A 17,786-nucleotide genomic window follows, 5' to 3' on the forward strand; every position below is an offset into this window, starting at 1 on the left:
ATGAACTACCCAGGATTTACCCAGTAGCACCTGGATGATAGAAAAGAGAATAATTTGATGGTGCCTTTTTTTTCTAGAGAAGTATGTTATTAAAATTCTGGATCATAATACATGTTTTTTCAAAGCAAAGAACTGGAAGGCCAATAAAACTTACATTATACTAAGAAATAAATTACAAAGCATAGTATAGAGGATGCAGATAGGACCTAAGTGATATGACACGGTTTTTGACTGTTTCACCTTTTTGCTTTCTGTGTTCACAAGCAGCAAAAGCTGTGTACTTACTTTTTTATGTTCTTTACCCGAGAGCATCTTTAGGTGACACTATGTGTTACACTGCTTTATAGGCTATTAAACCTTCAGTAAATCAATTATCACATCTCAGCAGATGATGCACAAATCTACATTTCCTGACTTGGCCTTTCTGCTTGCTTGAGTTTCTGCTGAATATACCCCTATGAAAATTTCACAGCATCTATAACTGAATATGTTTAAAACGAAACTCATCCAACCTGTCCAAAAACCAATAGGTCAAGTAACCTGGCAAATGTAACAGCACAGCCTCGAAAGCAAGGAAAGAGTAAAACTCTGAAAAATGGACACAAGTACCTAAAAGCCCCAGAAGTCTAGAATCATTTGATGTATAAACCATCAGCCTTAAGTAATACTATAGCTATGGTTTCATTATCTTTAATGAATTTAAGTCTAAGTGGAATATCAGTGTTCCTCTAAAGTCATATAAAATAAAAGTTTTATAAATTAAATTTTAATATATTTCCTGAGTGAAATTGCTGTTTAAGGAGCCCAAATATTGATGCACTATTTTATCTTCCTTTGTTCATGATTTAATAAATATTTATCATATGCCCCAATGTGGAAGTTGTGGTTATAAATGATAAGCAGAAAACACATGGTCCCTGACCTTAGGAAGCTTGCAGATTTTTTTTTTTTTTTGGATGTGAGGTTTTTCCAAGGGAACAATCCAGGAGAGTATGTCAGAATTTCAGGAGGATTTACAACCCAGACCTTTTAATGAGAACATATAAGTCAAGAAGGCTAAACTGAAAAACAGTCATCAAGTTCATTTTACCCACAATAACATCCAACAGTAGTACTCTTACACTACCGTGTATTTTAAAGGCACCTCCCTGCAGGGAAATGTCATATTCTCCTTTCTGTAACTAGGTCTTGACAGCAGTAACAATCTTATCTCCCATTTATGGGGTGATTACTATGTACCAGACAGCCTCAAAAGGATCAACTTGTAGATGAGAAAACCAAGACTTTGAGAGGATAAATTACTTGCCCAAGGTTATGTAACCATTAAAAAGTGGCACAGTTTACAATAGCAAAGACCTGGAACCAACCCAAATGCCCATCGATGATAGACTGGACAGGGAAAATGTGGCACATATACACCATGGAATATTATGCAGCCATCAAAAACGATGAGTTCACGTCCTTTGTAGGGACATAGATGAACCTGGAAACCATCATTCTCAGCAAACTGACACAAGAACACAAAATCAAACACCACATTTTCTCACTCATAGGTGAGTGTTGAACAATGAGAACACATGGACACAGGGAGGGGAGCATCACACACTGGAGTCTGTTGGGGGGAAATAGGGGAGGGACAGCAGGGGGTGGGGAGTTGGGGAGGGATAGCATGGGGAGAAATGCCAGATATAGGTGAAGGGGAGGAAGGCAGCAAATCACACTGCCACGTATGCACGTATGCAGCAATCTTGCATGTTCTTCACATGTACCCCAAAACCTAAAATGCAATAAAAAAAAAAGTGACACTAAGAACTCCAGCCTAGGTTTTGTCTTTTTGTCTCACTTCAAAGCTTACGATTTTAACTTCCCAAAGTCTACTACCTCCCCAAGAAAGTTATTATCATGGTTAAGCTCTTCTTACTTACAGGCAATTTAAAGCTTGACTTCCTTAAAGCTTCTTTTTTATTACAAACAACGAGACAAATGTAAAATATGTTTACCATTACAAAGGTTAAGATTGATCTGTAGTGGATGTTTATTTTCTATACAAACTTCAGAAACAGCTTTTGGCAAGTAGCCACTATAAATAAACCTTCAAAATTAGACTAAATTTCAAGTGTACACTGATATGTTGGACATTTTTTAAAGTGCAAGTGAATGTAAATATAATATAGGAAGATAGAAATCTATTAAATTATAAACAAGGAAGGAAACAGGTCTTTCTTTTTAAACATATTTTCCGCAACATTAAGTAGTGATCTGTATCTCTTGCTCTATTAAGCATATCTTTTAATAGTATTTCCCAAGAACACATTTGGGTAAATAACAGTGTCCTTATTGGGACGTGAAAAGCTGTGAAGCAGCATCATTTAAACACTATTCTCCAGAACACAGTATATCAAGTTTAATGTCAATACAAATACCAATAAATAGTATTTATCATAGTATTAACTCTAGCCCTTTATAGAATTGTCTTCACTATATCATGCTGTAATGTTATACTCTCAACTCATATTAGACTGCTGTTATATGAACCAAGATATGACATCTACTTCATTTGCAATACAAATGTTGCTCTGGCTTTTGACACATTGCACATCTCACAGTTGTTTACTTAATACTCCCCTTGAAAAAATTATTTTAAATATCTTATTTGAACATGTGGGAACTTAGGGGGATGAATCATAATAGTTCCTTCTTCCTGAAAGTAAGCTTCTATTCTTTTTCTTATTGTTCTAGGTGCTTGGAGGCTCACAGACAAAACTAAGCCTAAATTATGGTAGCTAAGTGGAACAGCAAGTTTGGGTACTAAGTTTATATGTACATTTTATTAATTTTGTAAGTATTTATTTTATTATAAACCATCAAATCTTTTTCAAATAAGGTTTGGTGTAAGTTGAAAAATGAAACATCTTAGTCTTACAGTTTAATCATCAACTTGGTATGGGATCAGGTTACATAGACCTATTCTGGATGCAAGGGCTAGGAAACTTTTTTCTGTAAAGGGCCTAATAATAAAAATTTTAGGCTTTAAAAGTCATACAGCCTCTGTTGCAATTAATCAGCTCTGCCTTTATAAAACAAATGCTGCCAAAGGCAATACAAAAACAGAAGAGAGTGACTGTGTTCTAATAAAACTTTATTTACAGAAACAGGGAGTGGGCCAGATTTAGCCAGTGGGCTATAGTTTGGCAGCCCTTGGCAAGACCATCTATATGTTCTGTTACTTTTTGCGTTTCTTCAAAAAACATTCTATGTGAAACCTCTAACTTGTAAAAACAACAGCAATTTTAAACTGCAAGAGTGACTTTAATTCTGTAGCTTGATTGCAGGTTTGTATTTTGGTTTTCATGTAGATTATAATATGCATAATTTAAAAGTGTAATATGTATTCAGAAATTGACAGAAAATTACCAAATATGCACTACTCTTCAAGTATACATAAATAATTCTGATCTAATGATAAAAATCTACTCTAAGTCAGAGTCCCTTGACCACATACTACTTGGATTTTACCACTGGAGTAGGAGAAAAACTTTTCCTTTTAGGCCACTGTGCACTGAAACATAGATTCACTAAATAGCACTTACATGGTAGGAAACAGTATAATTGAACGGTGTTTCTATCTTTTCCTTTAGAGAATTATATGTTCTCACAAATGCAGGGACATAAGATATATTTTTCCAAAGCAAGGGATAGGAGAACGATAATAGTGCATGTTTTCACTCTGCTACATTTTGTAGGCCTAAATCTATGAAGACAATTGTTCTCATACTGTTCTCAAAATCAGATTAAAGATAAAATGCTGTTTGTAAATACCTATGCAGTTAAATCACAGCAATGTAATAGCAAAATAGCAAGTAGACTGTTGCATTGTTTTATTCCCAAAATTAACTCTAAAAATTGATACTCTTTGAACCAGTAAAATTTCCCTCAGAATATATCTTCCTCAAACTGGGCAACACATAAGAATCACTTGTGGCTGTTTTTAACAAGGAAAATTTTAGGTAGCCATTCTCTGGCTACTGCATGAGATAAAACATTGACTGGACTTAACTTTGTCTCCTTCTAAAACTGTTAAGGTTGGATAAAGTGATTCAATCCCTGCCACATACTACTGTGAAGTTAAGATAATTAATGCCTTTAAAAGACAAGCAAACTAGGGCTCAGAGAATTTAACTTGCTCAAGTGATACGTTCATAGCTCTAAAATCTTTCCCAATAGATACATCAACTTCTCTTATATCACTAGAAAGGAATTAACCAGTGGGCGGGGGACCATAACACCCATATTCTAATTTAGGACTCAAAATTGCCTACTTTTTCCTTTTCAATAAGTGTCTAGTAAATAAGTCATAGGAAAACTAAATCAAATACAAAGCTCAAAGTTTACTCTATCAGTAAAGATTATATTTAATAGTGAAGTATTTTCTATCTGGCCTATGACCATTTTAGTTTTGCTAATTTTATCCTTTTATGTCCCTCAAAGGGTTTAAAAAAAAAATGGTTCCAAGCTAGAAAGAGACCACTTGTGCTTCAAAGGATGGTACAAAGTGAGTGGCTTTAATTCTGTAGCTTGATTACAGGTTTGCATTTTGTTTCTTGTGTGGATTACAACATGCATAATTTGAAAGTGCAATGTGTATTCAGAAATTGACAGAAAATTGCTAAATATGTACTATTCAAAAAGCATAAATAAATAATTTGGATTCAGTGATAAAATCTACTCTAGATATATTTTAGAGGTGAATGGGGTGGATCAGGTGAATGGGGTGGATCCGGAGAGGAGAGGAAAGCGGGTGAAATAGGCGCAATAGAGAAAATACCTTTTATATTTATTGTCCTAGGATGAAAAATACTTTTATCAAATCTGCACCCGGGTACTCAGTAACATTTGTGAGAGTATCTGTTTTGTTTTTAATGTAATACTTTCAAATTACAAGATAGCAAACAGCTGAAAATGCTGTGGTAAAAGAAAGTGGAATAGGGCTCCAGATTATTCTGAATTGTTTCCTCTTCTCCCAGGCCCCTCAACTTGGGGAGGTTTCATTTAAATGTGCTCGCTGTAGTTTCATATTCTTTGTTGATGTTCACATGGTAAAAATAACCATAAAGTGAATACGTGAAACTAAAGCAAAACAAATTCTACAAGAATCACATCTCTAGGAAATATTGTTTTGGAGTAATTCAAAACATAATTTATAGATGAAATTTGTGGCATGGAAAATAGGCTGCAATAAAAATGTTTTCTTTCTATACAATAAATCATCAATGAAATGTTATAGTCACAACTCTTTTTTTTTTTAAATTTCAGGTATTTGATGCACATTGTGCTCATATTAAAAACTACAAAATCAAATGAAAAAAAAAAATCAATGTTCCATACTCATGAGATTGTGAAATTGCTACCCTTTCTTGAGGCCTATCCAGTAATAATACCTTATTTTACAGAGTAAAAGAATGCCAAAAATGAGGTAGGAACTAAATGTTTTAAAAGCTGTGGGAATGTGGGAAAAGAGAACTAAATCAGCATTTACACTGACAAATTCTAGTGACATTATATAGTTATCTTGTGCCGTTGGGCCCAGCAGTTCCTTTGGCTGCCAGATTCTATTGCCTTCAGGCTGTTTTTGCACTTTCTTGATATTTGGAAGCTGCAGAATAATTCTCCTTTTTCTGGTAAAACTGACCCAAGGACATCAAGGGAAAGAGGAGATATAATCCATCTGCTTTGCAGCTGGAGAAAATTGAAAGCTAAAATTGAATTAAAGTTGAAATGTACAGATAATCCATGTTGTGTCCATAGAAAGTCAGAAGCAGCACCAAAAAGGAAGGGGAGTTTAGGAATTTTAAAAAACAGTAGCACGTTATCAGGGCCACTTTACACGACTGCAGAAGCATGAGCATGAGTTCCATGGCAGTGTGCAGTGGTTATACAATCATCCCTTCAGCGATGGGCTGAAATATTTTGTGGAATAAAAGAAAGATTAAACATTTTATATTTTTTTCTTTATACCAATAGCTATTCTGATAAACAGGTTTCTAAATATCATTTCTGGTATTCCAGAACTTTAGACTGGTCTTAAGTAATAGAGCCAACACCAGTGAAACTGTAAGGTTTACAAAGTTTCTTTTCAGTTCAGAGCTTTCCTATTCTGTTTTATTTTTCCCATTTGCTTCCAGAAGCTCAGTGCTTTAGATTTCCACACTACTCCTAGAAGGCAGTGATGACTAAATGGCATAAACAAATGCCTGTGTCCCCATGACCCAGGCTCTGCATATTTTAAGACCTTCTTTCTTCTCATCAAAGCAGATCTTCTGGGCTCTATTCCCTCAGAATTTCTTCTGAGTAGCTCACAATTTCATTGCTAATGTGATAAAGGATGTTCATGGCTAAACAGTCCCTCAACCATCTCAGAAACATCTTCTCAACTTGCTTTCATTCATTCACCAGCACAAACCAGCAAGGGGACACCTAACTGGAGTGCTGTGAAGATGGCAAGATTGTTGTGAAAACTACTGTGATACCAGGATCTGACTGTTCTCCCCAAAAGGAAAAAATGGCTGAGATCAGCAGTTAATTCAAATTGCTTCTCCTCCTCCCCTTTTAATAAATAGGAAAATAGATATATTGTACAATCATAAGGAGAAAAATTGGATTTGCTTGTGCTGAATGAGGGTTTTGCATCATTGTAGCACTCATAATGATAGGTAAGTGCATGATTATAGACCAAAAGAGAGACTGAAGTATTAAAGAGATAAAAAGCCAGAGCAGAGAAAGTGAGAGTTGAAATACAGTTATCACCATCTCTTTATCCCTCACACCAGCTGTAAGATGCAGGGTGAGTCACTTCAGCCTGCAAAGCCTCAGTTTCCTTTTCTGCAATCTGGGTTAGGAATTGGGATTAACATTTCTTAATCTTAGGATGCTTGGCAGCTACAGTGTGGGTTAAACGTGATCATGAATACAGAGTATAGCACGGAATCTGCCACAGGTAGTTGCTCAAGAAATGTTAGGTCTTATTGTTGTTGCCCTTTTGACTCTCATTATTTACTCAACTTTCTTTGCAAATAACTTGTTTAAAAACTTGTCTCTTATTATTCTCTCCAAATGACAGAAATAAATGTACTTGACAAGTAATGGTGCATATGATCAGTATCTATACTTCTTTCCTATTTAGAGCCAATCTGTGAATCACATTTATACTGGATTCTGGAAACAATTTCCAGCACATTCTACTTGCAGTCAGATGAAGCGGCAATTTTCTTAAAATATGAAGCAGTTTGGGTGCTGGGCAGAACATGTATTCAGTCTCATAAACATAAACATTTTTTATGTAGCATTTAAACATGAACTATGCAACTCCAAAATGCAACAAAAATATAAACAAAATAATTTCAGGAATAAAGAGATACAGTTAAAAATAGAGAGGAAGTATAAAAAAAGAAGTAAGTTCTATATGATGTGAGAAAGTTGATCATGGAGAAATATTTGTTTTTATAAATTGCTTTAAAGGGAGATAGTAGCACATTCCAGAAAATTGTTTAACATTATATGTCAAGTGACTTTGGCAGTTAACGTCTTATTATTCTGACCTTGTTCTAGTAGCCCCAGTCCAAGGTCAGCACTGAGCCTTTCTTCAGCGACGACAACCGTATAGCCATGCTGAGTAAGAATGTGCTGGTGTAGCTGAAGCTCTGTCTTGCTGTAGAAAGGAGGTCTGTAGAGTATGGCCCTGCGGCCCTGGCTGCCAAAGTGTGTCTCCATTGATTCTTGGATCTAAAAAAGAAGGCATAAAAATTCAATATAAAAAGTAGTATATCTCCCTTGAAGGACATTGAAGGACATCATGAATGCAAATCAAAGGCTATTTGGGAAGTCATTCTGAAGTTTTTCTCTAGAAGTGAAAGACAGTTTCTCTGAAAGGCTGACAAAAAGACAAAGACAACTTTATATGCAAGAAATGAAGGTCAACTGAATTGTCCTCACTGTAACAGAAAGATGAAAATTTTAGGCCGTAAAATACAAAGGTCCTTGGAGGAACACTGATGTATAGAAATATTGAGCTCAACTCTAGCTGAAAATACAAATTAATAGCAATGCCTTTCATCTGCATTGTGCTTTTATAAAGTAGTTCTAGCTGCATTATCTTTTAATAGCTCTTTTAGGTAAACATGGTAGAGAAAACAGACTCAGAGAGGATGAGTTTTGTACAGAAAAGACATGGTCAGGAAGGGGTCAAGGTGAGGAGGAATCTCAGAGCTCTCTGTAGATAAACAATGCTGCAGTTTCTCTCAATTGGGATGTAGCAAAACTGGAACCCACCTCAGTGAGGCAGAATGGGTCTTCACGTGTGAGGAGAGGAAAACTACTAAAGTATCATAATTCTAGGTTATTCGCTCAATAGTTTATTGATTTTCATATAAAGATTCCTCTTTCTTACAATGGGAATTGAAATTCTACTAACAAAGGGAATTTTTGAGTTGATAAGAAGAAAGAAGGCTGCAATTTAATTCGGTATAAGGCATAACGGCAGATACTTTTTTTTTTCTGAACACTTCAGATTAAACCTTGACAAAGTACAGATGATTTTTATTACTAGAAGGAGTGCTGAGATTGGATAGGGGTCAGCAAAAACCACGAGAGAGGCTGAACAAGAGGAGCCAAAGGAGGTGGTGGCGAAGATGAGGGGGACTCGGTAAAAAAAACACAATCAGGAATCTAAAGTACTTGCAATGACAGCTCTGAGTCAACCTGTCCATTTCATGGATCTAAAACACAATCTTTTCATATTGTGAATGCCATGTTTTTCAGTAATTAAATGTCTTTATTATTTCCTACACTAATAGAATCAATTCTATATCTTTATCAAGGAACACAAGATCATTTCAACTTATGCCCTTTCCTCTCTGGCCAGATCACATCACAGTCTTAATCATCCTCATTCCTGATCCACAACCTGCTCCTTTATACATCACTGTACCTCCCACCTACAATTCCTTCCTCTTTTCATTATTTCACTTGTCAAATTCCAAATCAGCTCTCAATATAGTCAAACATAATCTCTTTTGGAAATTTCCAATTGAAATGCATACTTCCATTAGAACTCATGGAAGGAAATTACACTTTTTTTAAATATCAGCTCCTGAACAGCCAGGCCTGCACTGTTTATGTCTTACAAATGTTTATCCCAACATATGACATATGGTATATGCTTAATAAATGAATATATTTAATAAATTAATGAATCATAGTATCCATCAAAATGTTTTAAGATAATATTGATAGAAAGAAGAAACAGAGTTAGATTGTAAATCCTCTTGACCTTTGAGGGGCAGGAACCATATCCTATTTTTTATTGCATACAAACTATTTCTAGCTGAAAATTCATAGACAAAGCATAGAGTAGTTCAGGACACAAACTCTGGATCTAAACTGCTGGGTTCAAATCATCCGGCTGTACCAGCACAATTTGTGTGACTTCAGACAATACCTTCCTCCTAAGGTGCTACGAGGATAAGACAGTTAATACTTGTAAAGTGCTCAGAACCATGCCTGCCACGTAGGAGGTACCATGAGGTCTTATTTTTTAATAATAATATATCACAAAGAACAACGAGTCTGAAAAAAAAAAACTGTTTCTGAGTTTGCATTCTGCCAGGCACATGCTATTGCTTACTATGTGTGTGATGAATATAATGAAAAGAATAGAACCCTAGCTAATCATAACTTCTATACGTGGTACTTTGGGAGAAAAATGTATTTTCCTTTGTTAAATGATACTGTGTTTTATTGATGAGAAAACTATTTAAATGCAACAGTTTAAGTGAAAATTGGGACCTAATTCTCCCCAAATGTTATAATTGTTGGCAATATAAACATATAAGGAGTATTTGAAACCAAATACACATTGAGCCTTTGGACATAGGGGTTAGAGGGAACTGAGTAGCATGTAGAAAGGCAAAGTAAACAAACAAGTGTCTACGTGAAAGGAGAAGACAGATGCTTCCCAAAATATCAGTGTCACTCAAGCAAACCCACTGTATCCAGAATTCTCACCTCATATTTTCTTTTGTAATCACAGGATGCTCCTCTCTATTACAGCTGGCTTAAGTACAAAAGGGATTTCACACAAGGAAAGAATATTTTTAAACGTTAAGTAATTTTTATTTTGAAGGATTCCATCCTCTCCCCCCGCCCCTGCCCCATCAAGATCAATTTAAGCAAGAACAATGTCACTTTTACTAGTATACCTTGTAGAGGGCATAGTCTAAATAAATTGTAATTATTGTCCATATTTGGTAATAACCTTCATAGCGTAGACTGAAATTTTAACCCACATCTCAGACTATAGAGAATAAATAGGAAATGAGCTTGTCAGTAGAATTATGTTGTATTATCCTGTAATACAAACTGCTGCTGTCCTTGTCATATTTATAACACACTGTATCAGCAGAATGGCCCAATACCAAAGGGCAAGAACAGTTTTAGCCGGTCTGACAACAGGTGCACACATTGCGTATGTGAAATTAAAACGATGTGAACAATTATGTCAACCGCACCAGCAAGTGCGAGATCATCAAGTGCTAATAGCAGCACCTTAAGAAATAAGAGGTCCTGATTATTCCCACAATTTCAAAAGTGTATTTTTAGTGGAGGAATACATTTAGCCTGGCCACCACTACAACAACTTCACTTGACACTTACAATCTGCTGGCCCAGAATTTAGAAAAGAATGAGTGTTACTGAATGTTAAAACTATGAACTCCTGAGTGTTCACCTGCTTCTTTTTCATCTTGAGAGAGCTACAAAATATTTGCTTAGAAATCCCTTTGCTAGACCACATAGAAGTTGTTTTATAACTGGACACTTTTTATTTTTACTGAAAGGATGCCAAAATCTGAAAACTTCGTGCCATCTGAGATAAAGCAAAGGACAGAATGTGGTCATAAACAACTGGAAGCATTAGATGCAGCAATGTAGAGTAAAAAGAGAAGACTGGGGATCGAAAATCTAGATTTGAATTCTGGCTTCATCACTTGCTTGCTTCATCCACTGAGCTAAATTATTTAATCTGCCCACATCAGAGTTTTCTCACATATGTAATTGAAGTAACAAATCCTGTTTCATAAGGTTGTATTGGGAATGAAATGAATTTTCCATATGAAAGTGTCCAACACAGTGTCTCACCAATAAATTATGTTAAATGTATGTAAATAAAACTGAATAATAATCAATGTTATATTGTAACTTTATATGCAAAATTCCATAAGCCTTTCAATTAATATGGCTTGATCTCTGTCATAGAAAGCATTTTTGTAATAATACGTATGATTACATATACCTGATGTACATTTTTCTCTATAGGAGTGATTACGTTTTAACGCATAAATATAATTTGTTTACTTATTACATTTATTTGATTTTTGTTCCCTGGGCCTCCTATCTTGTAAACTTATTATGTTTATTTTCTGCCTCTCCATACCAGAATGGAAGCTAAATGAAAGCATATGTTTTTGTCTGTTTTGTTCACTTTTGCTTTCCCAGCCTAAAAATAGTACTTGATATATAAAAGACACATAATAAATATTCTTTGAATGAGTGAATGCAAACATCTTTTCCTTGAATATGTAAAAGTCTTTGTTATAAATATGGCTATGGAAGACTGGGAATGGAAAGTGGTTAGGACTTGTATTAACAAATTTATTTCAATAGAATTATAAATAGTAGCAGGAATGACAAATATAGACTGAAATATTTAAGCAAAATAATGAATTTACAGTAAAAAATTGAATAAAGAGCTACATTATAAAAGTACTGTATTTCTGTTACTCACACTATTAAAAAATCTTTACTAAGACTTACCAAGAAACCAAGAAATATACCTCTTTGAAATACAGTAAGGCTGAAAAATAAAACTTGTTTCTTTTCTTTCACATAGCAGAAAGATTTTTTTTCTGGATTTATTAAAGTCTCCATGTATTTATGACATCTTTTGATGCTCAAATACGAATCATATAGTAGACTTTGGATGTGTGTCATATATGACTAAAAGTTAAATTGCCTTCCTGGTTCAGATTTTTGGCATTTTAGAAATATTATAGAGTCTATCATAGTGAATTATGTTTTCATTTTTTCACTGTAAGAATAAAATATAGATTCTTTTTCCCATTGGTGAAATGTACGCTTATTTTAGGGAATGTAATAAATAAATGGAAGGAATTTTCTAGAATCTATCACATATACATTTTCTATTAAAAATTATCTTATAATTGCAGGACAGTTTAGGGACCACAGGTTTCTCAATATGCAAGGCGAGGCTTGAAAGAATGTCCCTCTCTAAATGAAGCTTTAGTGTACTTCTGTCTGCATCTTACAGCTAATTTAACTAAATCTCAAGCTAATGATGGGAATGCTATGCTACACATTTCTCTTAACCACTCCGTGTCTGAGCATCTTCTGACTCTACTCCCAAACTGTACTTTGGGGCTATCCCCACCCTCAACATTCAATAATAGGCAAATTCACTCACTTGTGGATTTATGCACAAATAAGAGAGATAAAAAAAAGTAATAAAGTTTCCTTATCAAAAATGTATTCCTGCCAGGTGCGGTGGCTCACGTCTGTAATCCCAGCACTTTGGGAGGCTGAGACGGGAGGATCACTTGAGGTCAGGCGCCTGGCCAACATGGTAAAACCTCATCTCTACTAAAAATAGAAAAATTAGCTGGGCATGGTGCCATGCCTATAATCCCAGCTACTCTGGAGGCTGAGGCAGGAGGATCACTTGAACCTGGGATGTAGAGGGTTCAGTGAGCCAATATCATGGCACTGCACTCCAGTCATGGTGACAGAGTGAGACTCTGTCTCAAAAAAAAAAAAATCTTAAAAATTTTTAAAAATGTATTCCCAACAGAGCTTTGATAAAATAGCACCCACTTAAACAGGCATTGCCAAAGCCCATTATCACCTACCCCTCAATGTAATTTTCCCACTGGCACACTTCACAATGTGTAATTATATATTATTTGTTTAATGTCCACCTCTCCTACTACTCTGTTCCATGAGGGCCTAGATTTGTCTGCCTTGGCCATTGTTGTATATGCAGCTACTGCCAGGTTCTAAATAAGAGAGAATGGATAAATAAATGAGCAAATGAGTGGATACATAAATGCAAAGTATGAGCTTATTATTTGTAAATACATACATGTCCTTTATTTTACTATTAGATGGAAAAAAATCTACTAGAATATCTCAGTGAAGTCTTCAAAATCTGCATCTCAAGCCATAAAATATTCATGACCTCTTTATCTCCAGTGATTCTCCTCTACTTCCTTTCAAACACCGCTCTAGTGGCTGGATTTTAGACATTGGGGTCCCAGAACAGCCCCCCCTCTGAAATTATAAAATGAGATATTCCATTCTTTGATTGCACTGAAGTATTTGGCTCTTCTCATTTATTTCTAGTTTATTAGTTCTTCAGTCATTAGTCTTTTCACCTAATCTGAATTTTCTTCCTTCCTTTCATTTTTTTTTTTTTTTTTTTTTTGAGACAGGGGCTGGTTCTGTGGCATGATCTAGGCTTACTACAACTTCCACCTCTCAGGCTCAAGCCATCCTCCCACCCTCCCACCTCACTCTCCCAAGTAGCTAAGACTACAGGCATATGCTACCACTTCCAGCTAATACTTTTGTAGAGATGATGTTTTTACCATGTTTCCCAGGCTGCTCTTGAACTACTGGGCTCAAGCAATCCATCTGCCTTGGCCTCCCAAAGTGCTGGGTTTACAGGTGTGAGCCACCGTGCACAGCCTGAACTTTCTGCTGGCCTCCTTTTTCTTCAGCTTCTCTCTCTGCAGTTCAGATTCTATGGTACAACACTCAAACCACCCTCTATCTAATATATTAAATTTCCTTTCTCTGTTGTACTTCCTTCATATCCACATGGCAAACCATCAAACATGAAAGAGCTTGGAATCCACAGTAAATCCTCTGCCTTTAAAGAGCTAACAGCCCATCAAGAAAATCAAACACAAACAACTAGTTATAATAAACTAGGATAAGCCTGGTAAATCAGGAGGCATAGGATACTGTGGAAACACTGAACTGAGGGGCTTGAGGAAGATCCTAGTGACCTGCCTGTCCTGCACCTGGGCTGGGATTGCTGAGAGCTGCTGAAGAAAAGCACTTGCTGAGACAGATTATGGTTGGCAAGCCCAAATCTGCCTCTGTCCTCTCGCTTTTTCTCATCATTCCTTCATTTGCCTATATAACATTTTTGAGCATTTTCTATGTGACAGGTGTGATCTTAGGGTCTGGGAATGCAACAGTGAAGAATCCTATTGAGGTTCTAGACCTCACTGAGCTTACTGTTTAGCAAGAAGAGCAATAAACCATTAATGAAATCATATAAATCCCTATGGAGATAAGGGTTTTGGTTTGTTAAAGAATGACCCAGGAGCTTTTATAGATGATTTGGTGTTACTGCTTGCCTATATTGTGAATATTGTGTATGAAAGAAAACAAGTAATTAAATTAAATCAGTAATTTCTCTTCCTATCTTTTCCTTGCCTTGAAGAACTGTCTTTTTTCTCTCTTGAAGGGCAATCCTTGAAGGTCCCTGAAGGCCAGCAGCATGAAAACATTCTATTGTGAGTGGCAAATAGGGTCAGATAGGCAACAAGAAATGACTGGCAATGATTATAAAAATGGAGCAATGCAATATTACTTTTTATCTTGTTAAGTAGCTAGTAGGAAACCCAAACGCGGTGAGTAGTGGAGAATTTAAAAGTTGATAACTCTATGCTGGTCTCTACAGGTAAGTCTGATTTTGAAGAACTTTGATTCGGCTTACTAAAGCCATGTCAGGGAGGAGGCAGATGAGGAAAACTGGACTTAGTATAGACAGAATAAGAGTGATTTTCTTGTTTTGTTTTCTGGATGGATGAGTGCCCTCATAGAATTTCAGAAGGCCAGAATTTCATTACCTAAATTGCAGTATTTTCTAAAAACTGCAAGCCACCCCTTCCCTATTGCAGAAAAGAGGCTTTTAAAAAAAGAAAATGGTTATCCTTGTTAATTTTCTGTCTCATTGATCTAATATTGACAATGGGGTGTTAAAGTCTCCCACTATTACTGTGTGGGAGTCTAAGTCTCTTTGCAAGTCATTAAGAACTTGCCTTATGCATCTGAGTGCTCCTGTATTCGGTGCGTATATATTTAGGATCGTTAGCTCTTCTTGTTGCATTGATCCTTTTACCATTATGTAATGTCCTTCTTTGTCTCTTTTGATCTTTGTTGGTTTAAAGTCTATTTTATCAGAGATAAGAATTGCAACTCCTGCTTTTTTTTGCTCTCCATTTGCTTGGTAAATCTTCCTCCATTCCTTTATTTTGAGCCTTTGTGTATCCTTGCATGTGAAATGGGTTTCCTGGATAAAGCACACTGATGGGTTTTGGCTTTTTATCCAATTTGCCAGTCTGGGTCTTTTGATTGGGGCATTTAGCCCATTTACATTTAGGGTTAATAGTGTTATGTGTGAATTTGATCCTGCCATTTTGATGCTAGCTGGCTGTTTTGCCCGTTAGTTGATGTAGTTTCTTCATTGTGTCGATGTTCTTTACCATTTGGTATGTTTTTGGAGTGGCTGGTACTGGTTGTTCCTTTCTATGTTTAGTGCCTCTTTCAGGAGCTCTTGTAAAGCAGGTCTGGCGGTGATGAAATCTCTGAGTACTTGCTTGTTCACAAAGGATTTTATTTTTCCTTCACTTATGAAGCTTAGGTTGGCTGGATACGAAATTCTGGGTTGAAAGTCTTTTCTTTAAGGATGTTGAATATTGGCCCTCACTCTCCTCTGGCTTGTAGGGTTTCTGCTGAGAGATCTGCTGTGAGTCTGATGGGCTTCCCTTTGTGGTAACCCGACCTTTCTCTCTGGCTTCCCTTAGCATTTTCTCCTTTATTTCAACCCTGGTGAATCTGACGATTATGTGCCTTGGAGTTGCTCTTCTTGAGGAATATCTTTGTGGTGTTCTCTGTATTTCCTGGAATTGAATATTGGCCTGCCTTGCTAGGTTGGGGAAGTTTTCCTAGATAATATCCTGAAGAGTATTTTCCAGCTTGGATTCCCAGGACTTGAACTCAGACCTGGACCAAGCAAACCTAATAGACATTTACAGAACTCTCCACCCCAAATCCACAGAATACACATTCTTCTCAGCACCACATCACACCTACTCTAAAACTGACCACATAATTGGAAGTAAATCACTCCTCAGCAAATGCAAAAGAACAGAAATCATAACAAACAGTCTCTCAGACCACAGTGCAATCAAGTTATAACTCAGAATTCAGAAACTAACTCAGAACCGCACAGCTTCATGGAAACTGAACAACTGGCTCTTGAATGCTGACTGGATAAACAATGAAATGAAGGCAGAAATAAAGATGTTCTTCGAAACCAATGAGAACAAAGACACAACATACCAGAATCCCTGGGACACATTTAAAGCAGTCTCTAGAGGAAAATATATAGCAATAAATGCCCACATGAGAAGCAAGGAGAGATCTAAAATCGACACCCTATCGTCAAAATTGAAAGAGCTAGAGGGGAAAGATCAGAAAAACTCAAAACCTAGCAGAAGACAAGAAATAACTAAGATCAGAGCAGAACTGAAGGAGATAGACACACAAAAAACCCTTCAAAAAATCAATAAATCCAGGAGCTGGTTTTTCGAAAAGATCAACAAAATAGACCACTAGCCAGACTAATAAAAAAGAAAAGAGAGAATAATCAAATAGATGCAATAAAAAATGATAAAGGGGATATCACCACAGATTCCACAGAAATTCAAACCATCATCAGAGATTATTACAAACAACTCTATGCACATAAACTAGAAAACCTAGAAGAAATGGATAAATTCCTGGACAACTGCATCCTCCAAGCGTAAACCAGGAAGAAGTCGGGGGAAACAGGGGAGTGACAGCGGGGGGTGGGGAATTCGGGAGAGATAGCATGGGGAGAAATGCCAGATATAGGTGATGGGGAGGAAGGCAGCAAATCACACTGCCATGTGTGTACCTATCCAACAATCTTGCATGTTCTTCACATGTACCCCAAAACCTAAAATGCAATAAAAAATAAAATTAAAATTAGATTAAAAAAATAAAGAAGTCGAAACCCTGAATAGACCAATAACAAGGTCTGAAGTTGAGGCAGCAATTAAGAGCCTACCACTCATAAAAAGCCCAGGTCCAGATGGGTTCACAGCCAAATTCTACCAGACATACAAAGAGGAGCTGGTACCATTCCTTCTGAAACTATTCCAAACAATCCAAAAAGAGGGAATCTTTCCCAAATCATCTTATGAGACCAACATCATCCTGATACCAAAACACGGCATAGACTCAGCAAGAAAAGAAAACTTCAGGCCAATATCCATGATGAACATAGATGCAAAAATCTTCAATAAAATACTGGCAAGCAGATTGCAACAGCACATCAAAAAGCTTATCCACCATGATCAAGTAGGATTCATCCCGGGGATGCAAGGCTGGTTCAACATACACAAGTCTATAAACATAATTCACCACATAAACAGAACCAAAGACAAAAACCACATGATTATCTTAATTGATGCAGAGAAGGCCTTTGACAAAATTCAACAGCACTTTATGCTAAAAACCCTCAATAAACTAAGTATTGATGGAACGTATCTCAAAATAATAAAAGCTATTTATGATAAACCAAGAGCCAATATCATATTGAATGAGCAAAAACTGGAAGC

The 17,786-nt window shown here is 36.2% G+C and overlaps 1 protein-coding gene across 5 annotated transcripts in view; it reads right to left on the bottom strand.

Annotated features, from left to right (window-relative positions):
- Nucleotides 1-17,786, bottom strand: part of CPED1 (cadherin like and PC-esterase domain containing 1) — a 313,055-nt gene that overhangs the window by 274,510 nt on the left and 20,759 nt on the right. For all 5 annotated transcript variants that reach the window (XR_010341759.1, XM_064373989.1, XM_012474072.2 and 2 more), the window contains one exon: nt 7,596-7,779. Coding sequence is in view for 4 of the 5 variants with exons in the window: in XM_012474072.2 (XP_012329495.2) it covers nt 7,596-7,779 (184 nt within the window). In the remaining variant the exon portion in view is untranslated. The remainder of the gene's footprint in view (nt 1-7,595; nt 7,780-17,786) is intronic.

This window comes from Aotus nancymaae, unplaced genomic scaffold (assembly GCF_030222135.1).
Source record: "Aotus nancymaae isolate 86718 unplaced genomic scaffold, 86718_ANA_hifiasm-v0.15.2.pri h1tg000002l, whole genome shotgun sequence".
NCBI lineage: Eukaryota > Metazoa > Chordata > Mammalia > Primates > Aotidae > Aotus > Aotus nancymaae.